The sequence below is a fragment of the Leptonychotes weddellii genome, chromosome X (genome assembly GCF_054177405.1).
Source record: "Leptonychotes weddellii isolate Sample4059 chromosome X, ASM5417740v2, whole genome shotgun sequence".
Taxonomy (NCBI): Eukaryota; Metazoa; Chordata; class Mammalia; order Carnivora; family Phocidae; genus Leptonychotes; species Leptonychotes weddellii.
In genome coordinates this window covers 66,152,483-66,176,292 of record NC_138385.1, presented here as the reverse complement: position 1 = coordinate 66,176,292, position 23,810 = coordinate 66,152,483, and the positions used below count along the sequence as shown (strand labels likewise).

The following is a 23,810-nucleotide window of genomic DNA, read 5'->3' as shown; positions in this document are numbered from 1 at the left end:
AATTTCTCAGTCTGAATTTTTAATATTATAAAAGTTGTCAACTATTGCTCATATAAACAAAAGCTTTTTGAGGTCCTCAATAATTTTTAAGGGTATACAGATGTCCTGAAGCCAAGAACTTTGAGAACAGTTGGTTTAAGCCAATCATAGGGTTCCCATTCCTTGTCCCAGAAATTGGTTAAAGAAGGAGAATGTGACACTGTCCTGACTCATGGGACAGAAAGGGTGGTCCTCTATGGGGTGGTATTATAAGAAAGGTTTCCTTGATCTGAAAAGGAAACACATGAAGAAGCAACCATTCCTTTGTTTGTCTTTTAATATTGTCCTGTCTGGAAGTGATGCAGGGACTTAGCAGCTAGCAAGGCAAGGTAGCCTCTAAGAACAAAGTCAATGCACTGAGTTTCACATAATGGTGAGGTAGAAAGGACTGGGTCCTTGAGGTACTGAATTAACCAACCCAGAGGTGTCCCCCAGTCACCTTAAGACTTCTTGTTTTGCGAAATAATACATTACCTCTTTTTCCCTAGTATGTTGAGGGGAGTGGGCTTATAAACTAAACTTAGCCAACCAGATGCTATCTTTGAATCATGAGCAAAGAATACAAGGATGGAGGGAAGAGTGTGAAGTTGTTCATTTCCTTTAGCATTCCTGTAGTCCCCGTCCCCCTTCTCAGCCTGGTCCTCCAGGAGAGCATGGATTCTACAAGCACAGACATGATTTCTATTGTTCACAACCAACAACCTTAACAGAGGTGCAGGCCCAGAGACAGAAATATACCAATCACTAGGAGGTACTCTCTGTTTCATTTTGTTTCATCAGGCAAGTATCATCAAGACTCTTGATCTCTCTTGGCACTGGTTCTCTGCTCAACAAGCAACCACTCCATAAATTAATTAAATGGGATCTGTATTGTGGAGTAATTGATTGTACTGTTTGCTTGTGTCACCCAGCTCTGAGTTGGATCATCTCTGTGTGTTCCTTCAAAGTCAGGTTTCTGGATCCACATAACTGAAGTTCCTAGGCCTTGGATTATAGGAGGTAAGGAGCTTGAACCCATCAATGAGTAGGTCATTCATTCAGTCAGCAAATGTTTACTGAATATCTAACTGTTCTAGGAGAGGGATACAGCAGTAAACAAAATAGACACAATCCCTGTCCTTGTGGAGCTGACATTCTAGTTGGAGACACAGACTTTAAACAATGGATTGTATAAATATTTGATGCAATCCACATAAGGAAGGAAAAGTACAGGGTGTCTTTAGAACGTCCAGTTGGAGGTTGAGTTGGTCTATAGTGTCAGGAAAAGTTTGCCCCGAGAAAGGGACATTTGACATTAGGCAATATGATAGGGGAAGTGCACCAGGCAAAGAGAACCACATCTTGTCAAAGTCCACAGGTGGTACATGCGGGGAATAGAAGAAACTCCAGGTTGTTTGGGGCACAAAGTAAGGGGGACAATGGGCCAAATGAGTCTAGAGAGGTGGCAGAAGCCAGAAGTGACTTTATAGGCCAGCCCTTCTTTTTTTATTTTTAATTGTGGTAAAATGCATATAACATAAAATTTACCATCTTAGGGGCACCTGGCTGGCTCAGTTGGAAGAGCAAATAGCTGTTGATCTCGGGGCTGTGAGTTCAAGCCCCACGTTGGACATAGAGATTACTAAAAAAAATAAAAATAAAAACTCTTTTAAAAAATGTACCATCTTAGCCATTTTTAAGTGTATGGTTTAGTGGCATTAACATTCACATTGTTGTGCACCCATCACCACCATCCATCTCCAGAACTCTTTTCCTCTTGCAAAGCTGAAACTCTGTACCCGTTAAACAATAAATTCTCATTTCCCCCTGCTCTGCAGTCCTGAGCAACCACCATTCTACCTTCTGTCTCTATGAATTTGCCTGCTTTAGGTACCCCATAGAAGAGGAACCATACAGCATTTGTCTTTTTATGACTGGCTTATCTCAGCATAATGTCCTCAAGGTTCATCCATGTTGCAGCATGTGCCAGAATTTCCTTGGGTCAGCCCTTCGTAAACTGTAATTCTGCTGCTCTTTGGACCTACTTTGATTAGCAAGGTTGTAGACCATATTAAAAATCTCAGGATACAATCTTGAAATCTTAATCTTTGTGCTTTTCTTTTTTTTGTCTTACCTTTCCTAGCTCTTCTACCAGGAGACAAGAGCATCCACGTTTGTATTGGTTTCCTAGGGCTGCCATAACAAAATGATACTTACTGAATGGCTTAAAACAACAGATATTTCATCCTCTCACAGCTCGGGAGGACAGAAGTTCAAAGTCAAGGTATTGGCAAGGTTAGTTCCTTTGAGAGGCTCTGAGGAAGAATCTGATCCATGCCTCTCTCCTAGTTTCTGGTGGTTGCTGGCAATCCTTGGTGTTCCTTATTTCATAGATCCATCATTCCAATCTCTGCCTCCATCTTCACATGGCCTTCTCCCTGTGTGTCTGTCTTCTGTGTCTCTGTGTTCAAAATTCCCTCTTCTAATAAGGCCACCAATCACTGGATTTAAGGCCCAACTTAATCCAGTATGACCTCATCTTAACTTGATTATATCTGCAAAAATAGTATTTTCAAATGAGGTCATATTTGTAGGTTCTGAGTGCACATGATTTTGCAGAGAGGACAGCTCAATGCAGTACATTATTGCCCCAAATGGAATTTGGAATTAGAATTGTTAGAGAAGAAACATAAAGAGGAAGAGGTAGATAATGTTCAGTTTTTTGTTTTGTTTTGCTCTTAACTTAGGCTTTTGTGCAAAGATAATGCACTTTGACTCTGCAAAAGAGAAATCCTTAATTAGAGCAGAACATATTATAATAAAGATTGGAAAGAGAAGAGAGGAAAATAGAGGCCATCTTGTGGGGCTCTCCCCCTACTGCCAGATATTACTTGACAGTCACTTAATCTGGTCTGGGGAGGAAAGAGTAGTGGCAGTGACCTTAGAGGAGGTTAAAAGGTCTAAGAAGAAAGGATTGAATGGGAGGGGGACCATGAAGAAAAGTAGGTACAGGGTAAAAACGATGCCAAGAACTGTTGGTGGCAGCTCAGGGAAGCCCCAGTGAAAAGGACTGCTCCTGGTGTATGTAACAACGGGAGTGGCTATGGCACCTCGCAGGGCAGTGCAAAGTAGCAGATGGGCCCAGAAGAAGTAGGAAATCCGGCCAGAATAAATGAGATTCTGCCAAGAATCTTCAGAGATTTCAGGGGAGATACTGGATTTTCTAAGTGGCTAGGATTTCAGCCATTTTATGAGAATGTTAAAGAACTAGGAAACCATATCAGGCCGTACTTTTTGGGTACATCTAGGCAGAAGGCATTTAAATGACTTTTGGATTTGGCCAGTATCATTACCTGTCTTGAAGCCCCACAACACTGATACTCCATCATATTCATTCATTCAGTAAATGTTTGTTGAGCATCTACCATGTGCTAGGTTCTGGGGATGCAGGCATGAATAAGACAGGCAAAATCCCTGCCCTTCTTGGTATTTTCTGGTTGGGAAGAAAGACACCGAACTAACAATTACATACAAACACATGTAGACTCTATTAATAGCTTTAGAACTCTTGAGGTGCAAGTAGAGTCCTATCTTTTGTGTTTCTCCAAAATAAACGAAAACAGGCTTGAACCTTCATGGGCCAGATTAGCAACAAATTTAATACCACCTGCTTTGGCTCTTCTCTTCCTCTGGCTTATCCAGAACGGTAAGTCCACAAAGGACTAGACCACAGTCCACAAAGGAGGTTGACTTGTTGTCTATGCCTCAGCAGAGAAAAATCTCCACTGACATTGTGCCTCAATGCCACAATGTAACACTCCTGAACACTGGTCTGTTTCCATCTCGCACTTCTGGTCCACTCCAGAGCAAAGCTTTGCTGATTCCACCTTCCAGCATAGGTCACTATGGTCCTTCAAATATTCCCCAAACTGCAACTTTAAGTAACCAGTGTTTCTGAGCTTACACTTAGCTCTTCTTGGAGACCTCACTGCCTCAGAGGCACAGGATTCAGAATGAATCGGGTATTTGCCCATCATAGACCCCTCTTCTTTCCATTCCCTAGGGATTTATCCCAGGCCTTGTGAGGCTTTCCTTTTCAAGCCCCTGAAATTCCCTTTTATAGGCAAAGTAACTTCCGTTGCTTACAAGGAAGAACCAGAGCTAATGAACACACAAAGCTTTATTAACCCTTCCTGGGGGGAAAAATACCTTCCAAACCTCACCCTCCCAAAGAAGACCAAAGGTGAAATGGATATTTATTTGGTTCTTGGCTACCCAGCATTTATTCCCCATTCTTTTGGTAATAGCACCTTGACTTGGGAAATTTAAATGATCACTTCCCCTACTGGATATAGTTTGGCAGGAAGTTCAACCATAGTATATGCCCTCCTCCGTCAAGGGATGGGCAGAAGGCCCAAACTAGACCAGCTGGATCTTGACTGAGACAGGCTTCTCTGAAATCTAATATGCATATGAATCACTTGGGAGTCTGGCAGGTTCTGAGTCAGTGAGGCCTGAAATCCTGCATTTCTAAAAAACTCCCAGATGATGCCAACAGGTCGCCCTTTGAGCAAAAAGAGAGCAGAGTGGGCAAACAGCTGGAATACCTTCATCCAGATGCAGCAAACCTTAAAAGACTATCAGTCGAGAGCTGCTCTGGATCTGGTCCTCCTTTCTAGAGGAAGGAAGAAGGAAAGCTGGAGGGAGGGAAGTAGAAAGGGAGGGCAGTAAGGAGGGAGAGTGAGGAGCAATTTCCTTTCAACACGCAACTGGGTCAAAGTGCCATTGTCTGTCCCTCTAGCCAGCACCTAGTTTTCAGCCTTTATGTGTTGCTGATGTCATCAAAGACATTCTATTTTGTGAGCCCCTTTGGGGGACTATAAAGGCTCTTGGGCATCTTCAAGGTGGGGTTGAACGTTTCTTTGTCCAGCAACAGCTGGAAGAAAACTTTGGGAAACTATGTGCATAGATGCATGACTGTTCATCTAGTTTTACTGCTTTGGTAAAGAAAGAAGGTCTGCACATCACTAAGATTCTTCGCATTGATGTCAGAGTCTCCATTAATAATTGTTTTGGTTCATTAAGTTGCTGGAAGGCCATGTTTAAAAGATTTGGCATTACAAAATGCAGTAGCTTATTAAAGGGTATGTGGCAGAAGGGAGATATGGTTAAGGGGTGATCTGAACTCTGTGTCCCAAACTCACCGTTCTCACAATTCAGATACACAGCTACAAGACAAAGTACAAGTTTCTCAGTGTGTACCCAAGATATTGCTACCAGCTGATAAGGACAATTCAGAAAGTTCTTCCTTAAAAAAATAAATAAAAATAAAAACAGCCTTAACTTCTCCATGAGGGTTAATCTTTGAATAAAACCTTCAAATGAAGCCCTGGTTCCCAGAGATGGAATGAATGCCTAAGGACATAGGCATTATTGTGGATGAGGCCCAGCAGCTGGGAATTCCAGGAACTGTTCAGCTCTGGTTTCTCCCTGGCAAGGTAACAGGACACTCTTATGGGATTTCCATCTAGGGCCATATTTGGTATGGAGCAGATTCCATAGTGGAGGAAGCAAAAATATGGGTGAGTTTTGCTTGTCTGAACTGTTCTCACAATTGGTAGTTCCAGCTTGCCCAATATTTTGCCCAAATGACTCTGTCACCAAGTCTCCAGTAATTTTCTGACAGTGAATGGTATAAAGTATTATGTTGACTCAAACTTTGGTTTACAATAGGCTTACTACTCCATATCACATAGTAATTTATTAGAGTCCACCCATAAAAAGCAAAACTTGAATCTGTAAGACTTCATTCATTAGTATTCAGAATGCTATTTGAGGGTCTCCCCTCAAAATCATTCTTATAAGGTTAGCAGAAGGCCAGCCCAATTTCATCTCTCCACTTATAAATGTGGATTTTGATCAGAATTCTTTGGCTGCAAGTAACAGAAAGTAAGAGAAACTCACAGGATTGAAAGGAAGGTTGGACAGACAAAAGCCCATCAGGGAACTTGACAATAGCATAAAATTATTAACAGGTTCCCCCAGGCACCACTCCTGGAAGAAGTGAATGAACACCAATCATTTTCCCCATCTTTGCATTGCTGGATACAAAGCCCCAACATCCCAACATAAAAATAAGCAAGGGATATGAACAGACCATTCACAGATAAGGAAATATGGTGCAGAAATGAGTGTGAGAGTACACTGTGAGACATTAGATGACCAGAGGTGGTCCCTACCCACATGAGGTCACATACATACACTATCAGGTTGTGCCCCCTAGGGCAGGGCCCAGGTCCCATGCCCCTCTCGAGGGCTCCCCATCAAATGCTTTGCATTAAGTAGTCCTTTTAATCCTCAGGACAGCCCTGTAATATAAGTATGATTATGTCTCATTCGTCCAATGAGGAAACTGAGGCTCAGAGAAGGGAGGTAGCTGGCATTAGGTTGTTTAGCTAGGAGATGGCAGAGCTAAGGCTCCCTCACAGTGGTCATTTCTCCTACACATGCTGCCTTGGCTGCTGTATATGGTTGTGTAGTTTATGCATTTACAAGAATACCCAATCTAGAGGCTCAGTGGGGACTGGGCTGAAATCTAACCTGTGATGCACTCAACAAGGCAGCTACCCCTTTATAAACTTGTGCCTATCCAGTGGAAGGGGCTCATTTTTGTAATTTGTCCAGCCAGGGGAGTGCCTCTTTCACTACATTCAGAGAACATTACTGTATGGGCTAGTAGCAGCCTTACCTGCTGCATCTCCCTGGGGTAGGTTGTGGAGGGGATGGGTAGGGGTGGCTGGGAAGGATGAGACAACATAGGATAAAAGGCTGTTAGCTTGAGAGAGACTGAGGGAAACAAGACGAAACCTTGCAGGATACCCAGATAGATACTCAGGGTAGGAGATTATGTATGGAAAAGGACAAGTTAGGGGCATATCCTCTCCATGGGAATTTACTCAGGCCTATGTGAGCTTCTTCATTCAATCAAGGGGCTTGGTTTAGGGGGCATCAAATCTATGGGGCTCTACCTTAGGATCTCAATTTGAGAGCTCCATTTAGGGGGGGCTCAATTTATGAGGCTCTCCTGGATGGCTAGGTCCTAGATGTAGATGAGCAATCCACCATACTGGCCTATCTCTGACCTCCTCCTTTCCAACCTTCCTCTCCAGCCACCTCAGCCTCCCACTTTCATGGTCACAGCCTAACCCTTATCCTCAGCAAAAATGGAACCTCTTCCCCAAATCTTGAGTTCAAACATACCACCCTCTAATCATCATTTCCTGGTCCTCTAGCTGATTTACTTTCATACCTACCTTGCATAGGAATTCTTCAAACACATCTCAACCTCTGATTCTTTCACCCCACCACCTTTTCACTGCCCTGCACTCCCCTTGTGCTCTCACTTCCCTCCTTACCTAGTGTGGTAGGCAGAACTCTAAGATGGTCCCCATGATCTCTACCTCCTGGTATTATGCCCTGTATAATCATTTTCCCTGGAGTATGAGCAGAACTTATGACTTGCTTCTAACCAATAGAATATGGCAAAGGTGTTGGGAGATATCTCTATCTACCTATCTAGCTATCTATCTGGCTTCATCTTGCTAGCATGCAAGGAACTCAACTGCTGGCCTTGAAGAGGCAAGCTGCTATGTCGTGAACTGCCTACGGAGAGGGCCACATGGCAGGGAACTTTGGGCAGACCCTAGGATCTGAGAACCTCAGTTCTGTAACCACACAGAAGTGAATTCTGCCAACAACCATGTGAGATTGGAAGAGAATATGAAATAATATGTGGCTTCATATGAGACCTGAGCTCTGGCCAAAATCTTGATTGCAGCCTGTGAGACCCTGAACAGAGAACCCAGGTAAGCTGTACCTGGACTTCTCACACATGAAACTGTGACATAATAACTGTGTGTTGTTTTAAGTTGCAATTTTGTGGTAATTCGTTATGTATCAATAGAAAACTAATACACTCAGCTTAGATTTCATTATCCATCATTATAATCACTCCCTTGCAAACATCCTTACTATTCTAGCCCTTGTGCCCAACAGACCATAAAGCAACTCCCAGTAATCCCCACTACCTGGTGTTCACTGTCCTGTGTAATCTCCTCCCATTGAGTGTAAGCAGAATCTGTGACTTGCTTCTAGCCAATAGAATATGACAAAAGTGATGGGATGTCGCTCCCATAAGACTGCATCTTAGCAGATTAGAATTAAAGACACTCTTGCTAGCTTTGAAGAAGTAAGCTGCCTTGTTGTGAAAAGGCCTATAGAGAGGATCATGTGGCAAGGAACTTGGCTTCTAGCAGCTGAGAGCCATCCCCGCCTGAAAGCTAGCAAGAAAATGAGGACCTCAGTCTTATAGCTTCAAAGAAGTAAATTCTTTCAACAGCCTGAGGGAGCCTGGAAGCAGATGTTTTCCCTTGTCGAGCCTCTGATGAGACTGCAGTTCTAGTTGACATCTGTATTGCAGCCTCATGAAACCCTAGAGAAGACCCAGCTAATTTATTCCTAGACTTCTGATACATAGAAATTGTGAGATAATAAATACATTTTGTTTTAAGCCTCTAAGTTTGTGATAATTTGTTCTGTAGCATAGAAAACTAATACAGCCCCTCCCTCCCATCTTAATACTTGCCTGGCCAAACACAACCCAGGTTAGTCACAATGAATGCCCCACCTACGCTACATCTGTATCTGAGCACCTCAATGTTATTAGAGAAAACCAAAAACCACACAACAAGTCAATTGATTTCACTCTAATTCATTGATTGCAGACCTCAAATGGGCATTAATAGCATAGCAATCCTGCCATGCTCACTTCCCCACTCTCAGAGATTACTGTTTTATATCTTCTCTGCACCTCCCAAACCTCCCACATTCCAGCCTCTGTTCTCACCTTCAGCTTGTTGGTTTCACATGACCTTCCATTAAGAAGATAGCTGCATTCAAATGGAAATTCCCTTATCTCACCACCGGATCTACAATCCTCTCTGCATGCAACTTCCTTTTCTTCTGACTTGTCACCTGAAGGAACTATCCCTCTTCATATCAGAGACCAGTCCCTCCACTTCTGCTTTACACTCCTTTCACCTACTCAAGGTCTTTACTCCCTCAGGTACTCCCATCTCTCCTGCATCACCAGGTTCTCTTTTGGGCCATCCTAATAGTGCATGAATGTGCTCTGTTATGTACCATTTTGTTGTTGTTGTTGTTATCTACCATTTTTAAGAGTACTCCTTGAATTCCATGAGACCCTCCTGCTACTGCCTATTTCTCTCTTCCTTTCATAGCAAAACTTCTCAAGACATGGATTACGCATTGCTGTCCCCACTTCACCTCCCATTCACTTTTCAACTAACTCCAGTCTAGTTTTGTACCACTCCATGAAACCTGCTTTTGTCAAAGTCACCAAAGACTTCATGTTGTCAAATCCAACAGACGGGTACTTGTCTTTGCTCATCCTAATTGTGCTCTCAGTAGCCTCTGACATGGTTGGTCAACCAGTTCCTCCTTCTTGAAACATATCTATGTCTTCTCATCCTTCCTTGCTGGCCTCTAAATGTTGACGTTCTGAGCTTGTAGACCCATTGCCCTCTTGTTATCTCCACTTGAATATCTAATAGGCACCTCAAATTAAACATGTTTAAAACATAAATCTTGGTATTTTCCCCAAGTCTGTTCCTCCCACCACCTTTCTCTATCTCAGTACAACTACCAGTTACTAAATTAGAAAACTGAGAATCATGCCTTTCCCTCATCTCCTTCACACTCAGTAGTACTTTACAGAGTACTATGGGTTTTATCTCTAAAACTTGTCTTGAATTTGTCCACCTGTCTGTCTCCACTATCACTAACCTACACCAAACTACCATTGTCTCTTATCTGAACTATTGTAATAGCTTTCTGACAGTCTCTTGCTTCTGCTTTTGCTTCTCTATAATTCATTTTCCACCCAGTAGCCAGAGTAGTCTTTCAGAAAGGTAAATCATATCATTTTATTCCCCTGCATAGAACATTTTCCATAGCATTTCAAATAAAATTCAAATTTCTTGCCATGGACTAACAAGGCCCTTGCCATTGTCACACACCTCACACCTCACACCTGTACCTCTTTTCCTCTCATACTAAGTTCCATTATCCTTGTCTTTGTGCTTGTTACCTTTTTTGGAACCATCTTCTTCTGGCCTTCTATCTCCTCCTTATGGGAACAATTTAAATGTTACATCCTCAGAAGTGTTTTTCCTGACCACCATATTAAAAACTGTTCCTCCCTCCCCTGTTATCCTACTTGAATGTAAGCTCTGTGAAAGCAGAGCCTTGTTAGCTCAGAGCTTAATGTAGTGCCTGGCATATATTCAGCACTCAATCAATATTTGGTGAATGAGTAAATGAATGAATGAATGAATGAGGCACTGAGGATTTAAGTGCAATGTACTTCAATGTGAGGACTGAGATTGGCATGAAAGACAGAATACACTGGACAATTAAGGGGATATTTTTATTCAGCCTATTGCAATAGAGAGACCATACATTAATGAGAAATGTCTTAAAGGAAAGGAAGGGAGACTGAAATTTTATGGTGGCAAGTAGACAAGGGTGGACAGTCTAGGAGTCTTACAGGGTGATTAGGAAGAGTAGGGACTGATCTTATCTGAGTCACTGAAGAAAGGGAGAGCTGAGTCTTATCTCAGAATATGTGGGAGCAGGAAAGTCCTTGGTAGTCCTTTCTCAGAGCACAAAGCGTGGAGGAGTTTCGGACCATGGCTGTTTTCCAGGAAGACAGGACTCAGATAAGTTCTGACATTGTCACTGGTTATCTCAATTTTAGTACAGGACCTTGATCTGAAAATTTCAATCTGTGGAATCTATTTGGGGGCCTAGCCTAGGCACTCACTCTGAGGGCCTATATTTGGGTTCAACTGAACAACCTGAGTAGACCACCTAGTGCTATCATTGGACGTGATTTTGGAGTTTTAGCTTGAGGGACTTGATCTTGAGACCTCAGTTTGGCAGATCAGCTTCAGAGAGATTTATCTGGGAATTCTAATCTGGAAAACTCAGTTTGGAGGCTACAATTAGGGGATTCTGTTTACTAGGCACAGTGAAGGGGCTTACTGTGGATGTAATGGACTGGTGCTCCATCCAGTGGTTCATTCTGAGGTTGGTAAGGAGTTTCCTTTTGGGGGGCTGAGTGTGGCCTCAGTATGGGGATCTGAAACTTTGTTCTGCAAACTATCTCTTGTACACAATCTGGGAAACTTCTTCAGGGAGCTCAGGCAGGATATTTGTTCTGGAGACATCATTTTGGGGGATTTGGTCTAGAAACTGAACCACTTACCTTATGGTTGCCTGTCTAAGGGCTAAGGCACTGCTAGCTTAGTACTGGGGATTAGTCTCACTGTACTGATCAGTCAGGAGCTCTGTCTGGATCACTCACTGTTAGGTGCTCAGCATCAGGATTTGGGCTTAGAATGCTGAGTCGTTGTGCATCAGACTTCAGCCCAGCCAAGGGAGCTCAGCTGGCATCAGATGTAATTGCATGTAACAGAGAGCCAACAAATACCGATGGTTCAAACAAGATAGAAGCCTTTATTTCTCTCATGTAAAAGCAGTCCCAAGGAACTGCCTCACTCTTCCATTTAAATCTTATTGGCCAAAGCTTATATCACATGGTCATCAGTTGCAAGGGGTACTGGGAAATGTAGTCTTTTAGCTGGACTTATGTCCACCCAGCTAAAAATATGGGTTCTGTTCCAAAGGAGAAAAGGGAAAATGTAAGTTGGAATGTGAAGCTAGCAGCCTTGCTGCACAGATGTCTCAGCCTGGGATTCTCAGTCTAAGCCCCTGATTCTGTGGATACCATTTTGAGTACTCATTCTGGGGGTATGAATTTAGGGTCTGAGAGATTGGAAGTTCATTCTGGGAAATCAGTTCCATGATCACAGTTGGGGGACCTCGGTCTAGAAGCTTACATTAAAGGATTCAGTTCAATTTCTGAGTCTGTAGACAGTCTGGTAGAATCAGTCTACAGATTCCCGTTCTTGGTCTTCCATTTATAGGAAGTTCAGTCTGGGGGTACTAGGACTAGGGGATCATTCTAGTATTTCAATATAAGAGTTCAGTCTGGGAGCCTGATTTTTGGTGTTCTACCTTTGGGCTCAGTCCAGGGTATGTCTGAGTCTCTGAATTGCTAGTTTGGTGCTTCATTCTGGGCATTGGGTTTGTGAGCCCAGCTTTTGGAGGCTCAATCTAAGAGAACTAGCTCAATTTGGGGGATCAGCCTTTATTCATCATATTTGAATTCAGTGTGGGGTCCTCAGTCTGAATTGTCAAGGACCCCCTCTCTCTGCATACCTATCTGGAGATCCATTTTTGGCATATGTCTTAGGAGCTCTAATATTGGGAGCTCAGTCTAGGGCTTTGGTGTGGGAGCTTCCTCAGGGGAGTCAGTTAAATGGATAATCTAGTAATTCATTCTGGGGCACTTTGACTGAGGGCTCAGTCTTGGAAGCTAATTCTACAAACATAAACCTAAAGTTTTGAGAGTGGGAGTTCAATCTGGCAGCCTCTGGAGTCCACCTAGATTGCTCCCTCTTCCATACAAGTTTGAGGACTCAAACTGGGATATTAGTTTGAGGTTGAGACCTTGTTAGCTCATCTGGGAACACCGTGGCTCCTGATCTCCATCTATATGCTCATTCTAAAAATGGAAGCTCAGTCTGGAGCAATTAACACAATCTCATGCTCAGGAGCTCATGTTAGTCTTGAGAAGCAAACACCAAGATGGGATTAAATGAGCAAGATTTTATCAGGGGAAATGCCCATGACAAAAAATGGGATAGGTGCCATGGAAAGCTGAGAGAGCTATCAGAACACAGTGTAGTCTGACCCAGCTAAGGAGAGAAGGGGGAGAGGTTGAATGGAAGTGTTCTAGACGGCTGTGCAGTTCAAGGAAGGTTGGCAAGGCTGTCTGGGATTCCTGAACCAAAGTCATCAAAGTATCTCTGCCATACTCAGGCTAGGAGTAGCTTGTGGGAAGCATGGTTTTTGCAGAAATGTAGGGATGGATTTCAGAACACAGCAGCTGTGCACTTGATTACTTATGCTCCCTGAAGTCTAAAAAGTCTATGAGATGGGCACCCAGGTGGCTTGGTTGATTGGGCGTCTGCCTTCGGCTCGGGTCATGACCCTGGGGTCCTGGGATTGAGCCCTGCATTGGGCTCCATGCTCAGCGGGAAGTCTGCTTCTCCCTCCCCCTCTGCCTCTCCCCCTGCTAGTGCTCTCTCTGTCTCTGTCTCTCTCAAATAAATAAATAGAATCTTTTTAAAACAAAAGAATTTAAAAAAATAAAAAAATAAAAAGTCTATGAGATGCTTTCTCATGGCTACCATTGGATAAATAGTGGTGGTTCTTTCTGGGGATTCCCTCTAGGGCTCATTCTGGGCACGTTAATTGGGGGCTCAGACATTAGGTTTTCATTCTGGAGGAACTTGTTTCAGAACATGGGCTCACTTTATACTTACAGTGAGGAGAGGTATCTGTGGCCTCAGCATGTGAGGGGTCCTTTTGGGAACTCAGCCTTGGACTACTTCCAGATATCATCCTTATCCTCCTTCAAGGAGCTAAATTTAGGGTCTCAATCCCATGCCTCTGCCTAGAAGCTCATTACAGGGACATGACTTTGAGGGCTTAAACATTGACAGTTCACTCTTGAAACGCCCAAGGATTCAATATGGAAGCCTGATTTTTGGTCTAAGATATGACTGAGCCTCTCACCAAGTGATTGCCGGGCTCAAGGCTCAGTCTGGGTGGCTGGGTCTGGCCTGCTTTGGGACAATCAGATTTTTGGAGTTCAGTCCAGGATATTTTAGCTTGAGGAGCCAAGCCTAGGGAATTTCAGTATGATGACTTCACCTGGGGATCTCTGTCTGGTGGGCTCTGTCTTGGGATTCCAGGCTGGGTTCTAGTATGAAAAATTTCTATCTGGAAGCACCTGCTTGCATTTAGACACTAGCAGTTCAGTTTGGCAACTCAATCTGTGTTTTAATCTTGGAGCTTAGTCTCAGGTCTCATGTTGGGAATTGAGTTTAGGCTTAGGTTTTGGGAGTTCAGTCTTTACCACATCAATCTGGTCCTCTTCATCTGAAGGCTTAATCTAGCCTGAAATGTACACTTAATCTAGCCTGAAATGTAGAATAAGGTCTAGAGTAGGAGTAGAGTAAGTGTCATGCATAGAACTGAGTGAGCATTTAGATGTGAAAAAATACATCTTATTTTCACTAACCTCCAATGAAATTAGGCATTTCTTTCAATAATAAATGTAGGCAACCAACCACAGTAGTATTAGCAGTAATACTAATTTGTCACCAACACACATATTTTTCATAGTAGATCTTTTTTTAAGAAAGATTTATTTGTTTACTTTATAGAGGGGGAGGGCAGAGGGAGAGGGAGAGAGAATCTTGAGCATACTTCATGCTCAGCATGGAGCCCAACGCAGGGCTCGATTTCACGACCCTGAGATCATGACCTGAGCAAAACCAAGATCAGAAGCTTAACTGACTGTACCACCCAGGCACCCCTAATAGCAGATCTCTTAAAATGTTATTTACAATCATCATTAATTTGAAATCACAGTAGTCACTTAACTGCTAACCTACTAGTAGAGCATTGTATTTAAGGCATTAATAAAGAAACATGTATATTACAATTAATTTTTGTAATGTTTTGATAACTATATTTTAATATAATTGGTTTCCTTTGTAACCTAGATTTTATTTTATGCACTTAAAATCATTAATCTGGGAAGGGACATATTGGCTTCACCAGATTGCCAGATGGGTTCAAGGCACAGAAAAGGTGAAGTTTGTCACTTAGTATACTCAACCTTGGACTTCAGTCTCAAGGCTAAATCTCAGGGTTCATTCGGAGGTCTTGGTTTGTTGGAGCCCAGAGTGGGGCTCCAAGTGTAGATATTTCTAGAAGATCTACTGTGATATTGTGATTTATAATAAGAAATACATATTTGGTCTTTGACCCTGTTCCTGGCACAGAGCTCCTAAAATCTTTGTAACCTCCTGAGTGATGAGAACGGTAAAAGGTATCTATTGTTATGTTAGTGAGGTGACTTTTGGAAAGCCCGTAGGTAACAAAGGATGGGGGCTGGTTGCCTATAGAGCCAACCCTGTGATTATAAGTTTGGAAGTTTCAGTCCTCTTGGGAGAGGAGAGGGGCTGGAGGTTGAATTCAATCACCAAAGGCATTGCAGACACCACTGCCCTGGAGCCTCCCATGCCACCAGCCATGGTCAACCACACTGTGCACATTGCCGTGGATAGTGAGCCCTTGGGCTGCATCTCCTTTGAGGTAAGGGACCTGGAAACCAAGAAGTGACTGCTCATCTAATCCATAAAGCTGTTTTAACAGATTGCAGCTCTTTGCAGACAAAGTTCCAAAGACAGCAGAAAACTTTCATGCTCTGAGTACTGGGAAGAAAGGATTTGGTTATAAAGGTTCCTGCTTTCACAGGATTATTCTGGGATTTCTGTGCCAGGGTGGTGACTTCAAACGCCATAATGGCACTGGTGGCAAGTCCATCTATGGGGAGAAATTTGATGATGAGAGTTTCATCATGAAGCATATGGGTCCTGGCATCTTGTCCATGGCAAATGTTGGACCCAACATGAACAGTCACCGGTTTTTCATCTGCACTGCCAACACCTGAGTGGTTGGATGGCAAGCATGTGGTCTTTGCCAAGGTGAACGAGGGCATGAATCTTGTGGAAGCCATGGAGCGCTTTGGGACCAGGAATGGCAAGACCAGCAAGAAGATCACCATTGCTGACTGTGGACAAATCTAATAAATTTGACTTGTGTTTTATCTTAACCTCCAGACCATTCCTTCTGTAGCTCAGGAGAGCACCCCTTCACCTCCATCTGCTCGAAATATCCTATAATCTTTGTGCTCTTGCTGCAGTTCTCTGGGTTCCATATTTTCCTTACTCCAAGTCTAGTTGGATTGCAGAATGAAGTTTATGATTATGAAATAAAAGCTAAACAACAGCACCAACAACAAATCACCAATGTCTGATCATGCTTATGTAATGAAGCCTCCATAAAAACCCTGTCAGAGAGCCTCTGGGTTGATGATCACAGGGAGATTCACAGAGAGCATGGAAGCTCCCTGCTCCTTCCCACACACCTTGCACTATGCATCTCTTCCATCTGGCTGTTCCTGACTTATATCCTTTTATAATAAACCAATAATCTAAACTTTAGTTTATTTATTTATCTATCTACACCCAGTGTGGGGCTCCAACTCATGACCCCAAGATCAAGAGTCACATGATCTTCTGACTGAGCCAGCCAGGTGTCCCTAAACTGATGATCTAGTAAGTAAAATGTTTCTCTGAGTTCTGTGAGCCACTCTAGCAAATTAATTGAACCAGAGGAGGGGGTTGTTGTGCCCATCCATATGTAGCTCTTTGGTCAGAAGGGCAGGTGACAACCTGCACTTGTGTTTGGCATGTGATGTGTGTGTGTGTGTGGAGGGGGGCAGTTTTGTAAGACTGAACCTTTAACCTGTGGGATCAGAGGCTATCTCCAGGTAGGCAGTATCAGAAGTGAGTTGAATTGGAGGACACACAGCTGATGTCAGAGAATTACTTGGTGGTGTGGGAAAAACCTCCACAACACACTGGAACTGGTGACCAGCATCTTACCTACTCTCTCCATATACATTTGAGGCCTTAGACCCTGGAAACTCATGCAGAGGTGATTAATCTCAATATCTTTGGGCTTCTTTGAACTCAGTTTAAGTTGCTGAGTCTGTTGGAATGAGTCTCAATAGTTCTGTAGGAGTTCATGGCTCCTGAAGTTATCAGCCTGGGAACGCTCATGGTTATCATTACACACCATGTTGTTTTCTGCCTCTGTGTCTTTGTATATACATTGTTTCCTCAGCATGAAAGTCTCTTTCTCTCTCTCTCTCTCTTTTAGTAACACATCCCACCACCTGGCAAAATTCCACTCAAACTTCTAAGAATCAGCTCAAGCATCATCTCTGAGAGTCTGCCACAAGCCCCGAGGCTGGGTCAGGGGCCCCCTCTGCTGGACTCTCATGAGCCCCCTGTGCTCCCTTCTCCTCACGTTGCACAGAGATGGATTTATTATAGAACTAGTAAAGCTTAAGCCTCAGCACCCCATACTTACACAGGCCACTTCCGAGTCCCTGATTATTGAGCACTGTCAATTGGAAGAGCATTTAAGATTTGTCACTGCACAAGAACAGTTAAAATACTCTGAAATTTTACAGCTCACATGTAAAGAAACTAGATAGAGATTCCCCCAAATTTAACAACAACCTTAAAATTTACCTTACTAATAACAAATTGTGAAGTCAAAACTTTTCTAACCTACCAATAAAAATTTTTATCAACTGAATGACATTGAATTCAATTGAATTCTTTGTATTCTCTCTAGCAAATGTTATTATAAAACAATTGTCCTATTCATTTAGAAGAGGGTATCAAGGAGCTTGCAACCAAAGCAAAAATTAGTGGAGATGGGGCGCCTGGGTGGCTCAGTTGGTTAAGCAGCTGCCTTCAGCTCAGGTCATGGTCCCAGGGTCCTGGGATGGAGCCCCACAGGGGTCCTTGCTCACGGGGGAGCCTGCTTCTCCCTCCCCCTCTGCTGCTCTCCCTGCTTGTGCTCTCTCTCTGTCAAATAAATAAATAAGATATTTAAAAAAAATTAGTGGAGAGGCAAGTCAAAAAATTGATAAAAATATTTTATTTGGGGGGGTTTGAGAATGTTTATGGTATTTGTCAGTTTTTTAAAATTTTTGTAATTTGTAACATTTGTGATTTCTTTTATAAAAATAAAGCAATACTTTCATACCTAATTTGTACTATTTCTCTTAAACACAGTTTGCAAAATTCTATCTGCTTCAAGCCCTTTAACACCTAGATTCACCCAGAGCACTGATCATTCTCTAGGGTCCTTGGCCAGTCTTGCATGACAGACTGTAAACTCCTTAGGCATTTGATCAAACCCCATGCGTAACCCAGCAGCATTCAGCACAGGCCCAGGCACAGAAGTTTCAGTACTGTTTGTTAACATGGTCTAGTCCAAATTTTGCAATCCTTGCTGTGAGAGGAAAGCACCTACGCTATTTTTCTAAGAACAGCTTTACTGAGATATTATTTATATGTCATAAATTTCACCCATGTAAAGTGTAAAATTCAGTGGTTTTTAGTATATTTACAGTGTTGTGCAACTGTATTCGTTTGCTAGGGCTGCCATAACAAAGTACCACAGACTGGTGGCTTTAACAACAAAAATTTATTTTCTCGAACTTCTCAAGCTTTGAGACCAAGGTGTCAGCAGGTTTGATTTCTTCTGAGGCCTTTCTCTTTGGTTTGCAGATGTCTACCTTCAGTGTTTACAGAGTCATTTCTCTGTGTATCTTGTGTCTCTCTCTATGCCCTATCTCCTTTTCTTATGAGGACACCAATCATATTGGATTAGCATGTACCTCTAAGGCCTCATTTTACCTTATTTACCTCTTTAGAGGCTCTGTCTCCAAATACAGTCACATTCTCAGGTATTGGGGGTTAGCTCTTCAACATATGAATGGAGGGGATGACACACAACTCAGCCCCCAACAGCAACCATCACACATCTAATTTTAGAACATCTTCATCTCCCCCCAGAGAAACCCCATTTCTCCCCCTCCCCAAGACCTGGGCAACCCATTAACCTATTCTCTATCTCTGTAGATTTGCCTATTCTGTACATTTCATATTAAATGGTATCATACAATATGTAGTCTTTTTTGGCTAGCTCGTAGTGATGCCACCTCTTTCATTCCTGATTTCAGTAATTTGAGTCTTCTCTCTTTTTTATTTAGCCAACCTAGCTAAAAATTTGTCAATTTTGTTGATCTTTTCAAATAACCAACTTTTGTTTCACTGATTTTCTCTATAGCTTTTGTTTTCTGTTCCATGTATTTTCTGTCCAATCTTTATTATTTCCTTCCTTCTGCTTGCTTTGGGATTACTTTGTTCTTCTTTTTCCAGTTTCCTAAGGTGAAAAGTTAGGTTATTGAGATCTTTCTTCTTTTTTAATATGGGTGTTTATAGCTATAAAATTCACTTTAAGCATTGTTTTAGTTGCATTTCATAAATTTTGGTGTGCTGTGCTTTCGTTTTCATTCCTTTCAATTTGTTTTCCAGTTTCCCTCATGATTTTTTCTTTGACCCATTTGTTATTTAGAAGTGTGTTAATTTCCACATATTTGTGAATTTCACAAATTTCTTTGTTATTGATTTCTAATTTCACTCCATTGTGGTGGGAGAACACACTTTGTATGATTTCAATCCCTTTAAAGTCTATTGAGGCCTGCTTTATGACTTAGCCTATGGTCTGTCGTGGAGAACGTTCCAGGTGCACTTCAGAAAAATGTATATTCTGTTGTTGCTGTTGGGTGCAGTGTCCTATGGGTGTTAGGATGCTTTTTTTTAAAATGCGGATTTTAAGGCGATGCTCCCTGAGGTTGATTCCTCTGTTCCAAGGTCTGGAATCCGTATCTTTATTAAGTTCCCACATTCTTCAAGAACCCATGGCCCCGCGCGACCTCCACTCCTGGCTTCCTTTGGTTTATTACATAGGCGTAACCGAGGTGATGTCATCCATTGCTCTGACAGACCTTTCTATTGCTCTAGTCTTGCTGCCAGGTCCGCGGAAAGGCACATCGGCGTTCTCAGGTTCGGCTTTCGGCTCCTTCGGCCTGGGCCGTGCTGCGTAGCGATTGGGCCTCCTGGGCATCACGTGGTCTGAGGCCGGATGATGGCAGGAGCTGGGGAAGATTCGCGGGCGCTCTTCGGGGCTGGCGTCCGCGCGGCGCTGGAAGCCTGGCCGGCCTTGCAAGTGAGTGGGGCCACGGCTAGGATAAAGGTTAGGGTCTGGGGCAGAACAGGAATTGGCTGGACTTCGCGCCTGAGGCTCCACCGGGCCGCATAAACAGCCAACCCTACACCTCCCCAGGCCGGCTTCCAGGCTGACGTGGTGGGCTCGGGCCTATGTTCGCAGATCGCTGTGGAGAATGGCTTCGGGGGCGTGCACAGCCAGGAGAAGGCCGAGTGGCTGGGGCGTGCAGTAGAGGAGTACTTCTTCCGCAATGGTGAGTGAATGTGAGGCGCTGCGACCTGTCTGTGGGGGCGTGGGGAGGAGGAGGCGGGTCCTAGGGAGCACGCACTTCCTCTTGAACAGTTGTGGGATGGTACCTAACTAAGGTCGAAGTAGAATGAATACAGGCTTTGGGAGTCAGAATCTTGAGTTCTGATGCCTTACAGGCTGTGCCATTGACCCGCGGTATCACTCTGGACAAGTTATTTTACCTGAGACTCCGTTTCCTAATTCCTGAAATGGATATTAAAGTACCCATCTCAGCACTGTCCAATAAAAATACAGTGCGAATCACATCATGTCATTTAAAATTTTCTAGCAGCCGCTTCAACAAAGTAAAAAGAAGCAGATGAAATTGTTACTGAACTCAGTATATCTAAAGTATTTCAGCAGGTATTCAGTATAAAAGATTACTAATGAGATATTTTACATCCCTTTTTAGTATTAAGTTTTCAAAATCTGGTGGGTATTTTACAATTTTAGCACGTTTGCCGTGTGCCTAGCCACATTTTGAGTGCTCAGTAACCACATTTGGTTATTTGGACAGCAAAGATCTACACCTTTGATGTGTCTTGAAGGTCGTGTAAGAATAGGGGACCCTGTAGAGGGTCTTTTGCATATTAAGATTTTTACAAAATTCTTTATTCAGGTATTTAGTCTTGTAGATGACATTAGGCAGAGTTCTGTCAAGGAAGTTTACCATCTAGTGGTGGATCCACTTAAGTAAGTAGGCCTTTACACTCGGGGTGATAGATGTTCTAATAAGGAGGAGCTCAGGGTGCTTGGGTAGCCTGAGACTGAGGAGGCTTCTTTTGGAGATTGTTCAGGGAGGTAGTGATTGGATTGAGTCTTAAGGGAAGAAAAGGAGTTAACTAGGTGGGGGAGACAGAGAGCAACACACAAATAAGTTCTGTGGTATGAGAAGATGATGTGTTATATTTGGAAAGTGGCAGGGAGCTCAGTATTGGAGTAAGGGTGTGGGTGCGCTTGTGGGTATAAGGAGGGTAGGAGTGGTTGAGAATGAAGCTGGGGGGGTGGGGAGGCCCCAGGAAGAGGTTAAGACGTGGAAGACCTTACATGCCTTTGGTTTTGTCTGTTAGGCCAGCATTTGCCAAAATGTAGGCTGTGGAAGACTAGTTCTGTGAAGAAAAAGCTTCTCCAGTCAAATTATGTAAGAACTTTTTTTCAGCTCCTCCTTAGGAGTCATAATAATCATGAACATAATAAAAGCTTGGATAAAGATAAGAACCACAAAAAAGAAGCCTCTTTTCCTTTGTTTCACATTAGCTTTCTATGGATAGCTTCCTTTAAAAACGAGCAGGACAGCTATTTCTGAAAAGCAGGATATGAAACACTGCTGTAGGTGATAAAAATTCATGGGCCCTTTCTAAGGTGAGTAATGGGATGGGATTTGTTGACTAGAAAGTTCAGAAAATAATCCGTATGGAGGGTGGACTGGAGAGGGAAAGACTGATGAGAAGGTTATTTCTGTCTAGAAAATAATGAGGCCCAAACTAGGGCAGTGGCAGTAGCAATGGATTAGGGCCTTGGAGATTGTTCGGCTGTGAAGAGGGAGGGAAAAGGAGGCAGGTTTCTGGTTTGAGTCGCTGGGTGGATTAGGTGCCTTTCATGGAATAGAGGAACCCTGGAGGACGAGAAGTAGGTTTGAAGGGTAAGGTGATGAGTTTGGCTTTGGATATGGAGGGCCTGAGGCATCTGTGAAACAGGTAGAGTGTAGTCTGGGTTGGAGACAGCTTTGGGGGATATTAGATGAGAGTGGTAAGGAAAGTCAAGGGAGTGAATTGAGCTCTCCCAGAGGGAAGGGCGAGTGAGGAGCTTTGTGGAAGACTCTCTTGAGTAATTCTCTAATTCAGAAAAAGTAGAGCATGGGCCCAGAAGGTAACTGAAGCCTAGAGGGGAGGGATTAGCCAAAATCACACAGTAGGATGTTGATGGCAAGGCTGTGATGATTTCATCATTGGAAGTACGTAACATCCATTTTTTCTTACCTGTCCCGTTCAGTGGAGCCACAGTTGTGAAGGGTTTCTACATTTCAGAAACTTCAGCCCTTGAGTGATGGAGATTAACATGGATTATGGGTCTCTCCTATGTTAGGCATTATTTAGGGGACTCCTCATAACAGACCTCCAAGAAGGCCACTATTAGCCCCACTTTGTAGATGAGAAAACAGGCACAGAGATAAGTAACTTGCTCAAGGTCACAGAGAGGAGGCCAGTTAAAATAGGTCAGATGAAAGAGGGTGAGTGTGGTTGGGATGCTGTGGGAATAAGAGGGTTTGGTAGGACGCAGGAGATTGGAAATTAGGTATTTATATTTAGTGTTTGTTTGGTGGGTTTTTAAAAATCACGTAAAAACCTGGAGTACAGAGCACTACAGTGAATAAGGCTCGCTGTTTGGGCCTTTACCCACCAATCACATGTGGACTCACCAAGTAGGTATTGAATAGTAGTGGGCCAGAGTGATTCAGTTGGCTGGTCTTTGCTTTCCTACTCAGCTGACTTGGAGCTAGATGAGGTGGAGGATTTCCTCGGGGAGCTCATGACGAACGAATTTGATACAGTTGTGGAGGATGGGAGTCTGCCCCAGGTGAGCATATCGTGGACATAACTGCCATTTCCCTGCCCGCAGTCTTTCCTCTCCCTGTCTGTTTTTAGGCCAAGACTCTTGGGTCTAACCATTCTTTTCTTGAGTCCTGCACAAGAACCTTCTGTGACTCCCTTTTGCCTAAAGGGAAAAGTCTCGTCTTCCCAGGTCTTTCCAAACTCTGCCTCTTCTCCTTTATTTCTCTCCATACAACATTCTCAGCCGGGTCCGTTCTTCACCCCCATCCCAAGGACAGGTCAGGCCAGGTACATTTCCACCCCTCTTCTGGTTAACATTTCTCCCCATCAATTCCTGCTGGGATTGCCTTCTCTTTTACCTCTTCTGTCTTTCAAACTGAGTTCTAGTGCCTTCCTTGCTAGGAAGCTCTCCTTCTGTACTTTAGGCTCTTACCTGAGTCTTTCATACATGGTTCCTTCATTAGTGAACTCCTTGGGGAAGAAAAAGCCCCATTCTCTTCTGGAAAATCCCAAACCCCTCCCTACTCTTGCTGCAAACACGTGCTGGTTGTATTGTAGGTTCTCTAGAAAATCTCTAGAAAATCTAGAAAATCTCTAGAAAATCTAGAAAATCTCTCTAGAAAATCTAGAAAATCCTGGTTGAATGTTTTCTTGGTAGGTGAGCCAGCAGCTACAGACCATGTTCTACCACTTCCAGAGGGGTGATGGGGCTGCTCTGAAGGAGATGGCCTCTCACATCACCCAAAGAAAGTGCAGGGTCAGAGCCACTGCAGTTACAACAGCCAGAGAAACGGATGAAGATGATGCGGACAGCGTGGAGGAGATGGAGGTGAAAGGGGTGCCCCTTGGGTGGGGAGATGCAGATACCTTCAATTTTCTAGGAAATCAGCTAGTTTCATAGGGAAATGATGGGGGGGGTTATATTATCCAGAGAGGGCAAGGAACTTTCCTAAGGTCACACAGCCAGTCCTGGCAAAGCTGGGAAGAGAGCCTGGGTCTCCAGTGGCCACAGCC

The 23,810-nt window shown here is 43.3% G+C and overlaps 1 protein-coding gene and 1 pseudogene across 2 annotated transcripts in view; both read left to right on the top strand.

Annotated features, from left to right (window-relative positions):
* The first annotated feature begins 15,330 nt into the window (after nt 1-15,330).
* LOC102736126 (peptidyl-prolyl cis-trans isomerase A-like) lies at nt 15,331-15,902 on the top strand (annotated as a pseudogene).
* A 3,935-nt stretch (nt 15,903-19,837) lies between these two features.
* TSR2 (TSR2 ribosome maturation factor) overlaps nt 19,838-23,810 on the top strand; it is a 7,809-nt gene continuing 3,836 nt past the window's right edge. Inside the window, exons 1-4 of one of the 2 annotated variants that reach the window (XM_006729961.3) lie at nt 19,838-19,956; nt 20,119-20,209; nt 22,730-22,821; nt 23,455-23,625. In XM_006729961.3, the coding sequence (XP_006730024.1) occupies nt 19,873-19,956; nt 20,119-20,209; nt 22,730-22,821; nt 23,455-23,625 (438 nt within the window). In that variant the 5' untranslated portion in view covers nt 19,838-19,872. Of the gene's footprint in view, nt 19,957-20,073; nt 20,210-22,729; nt 22,822-23,454; nt 23,626-23,810 lie in introns of both variants that reach the window. The other variant, XM_031024428.2, reaches the window with a different exon arrangement.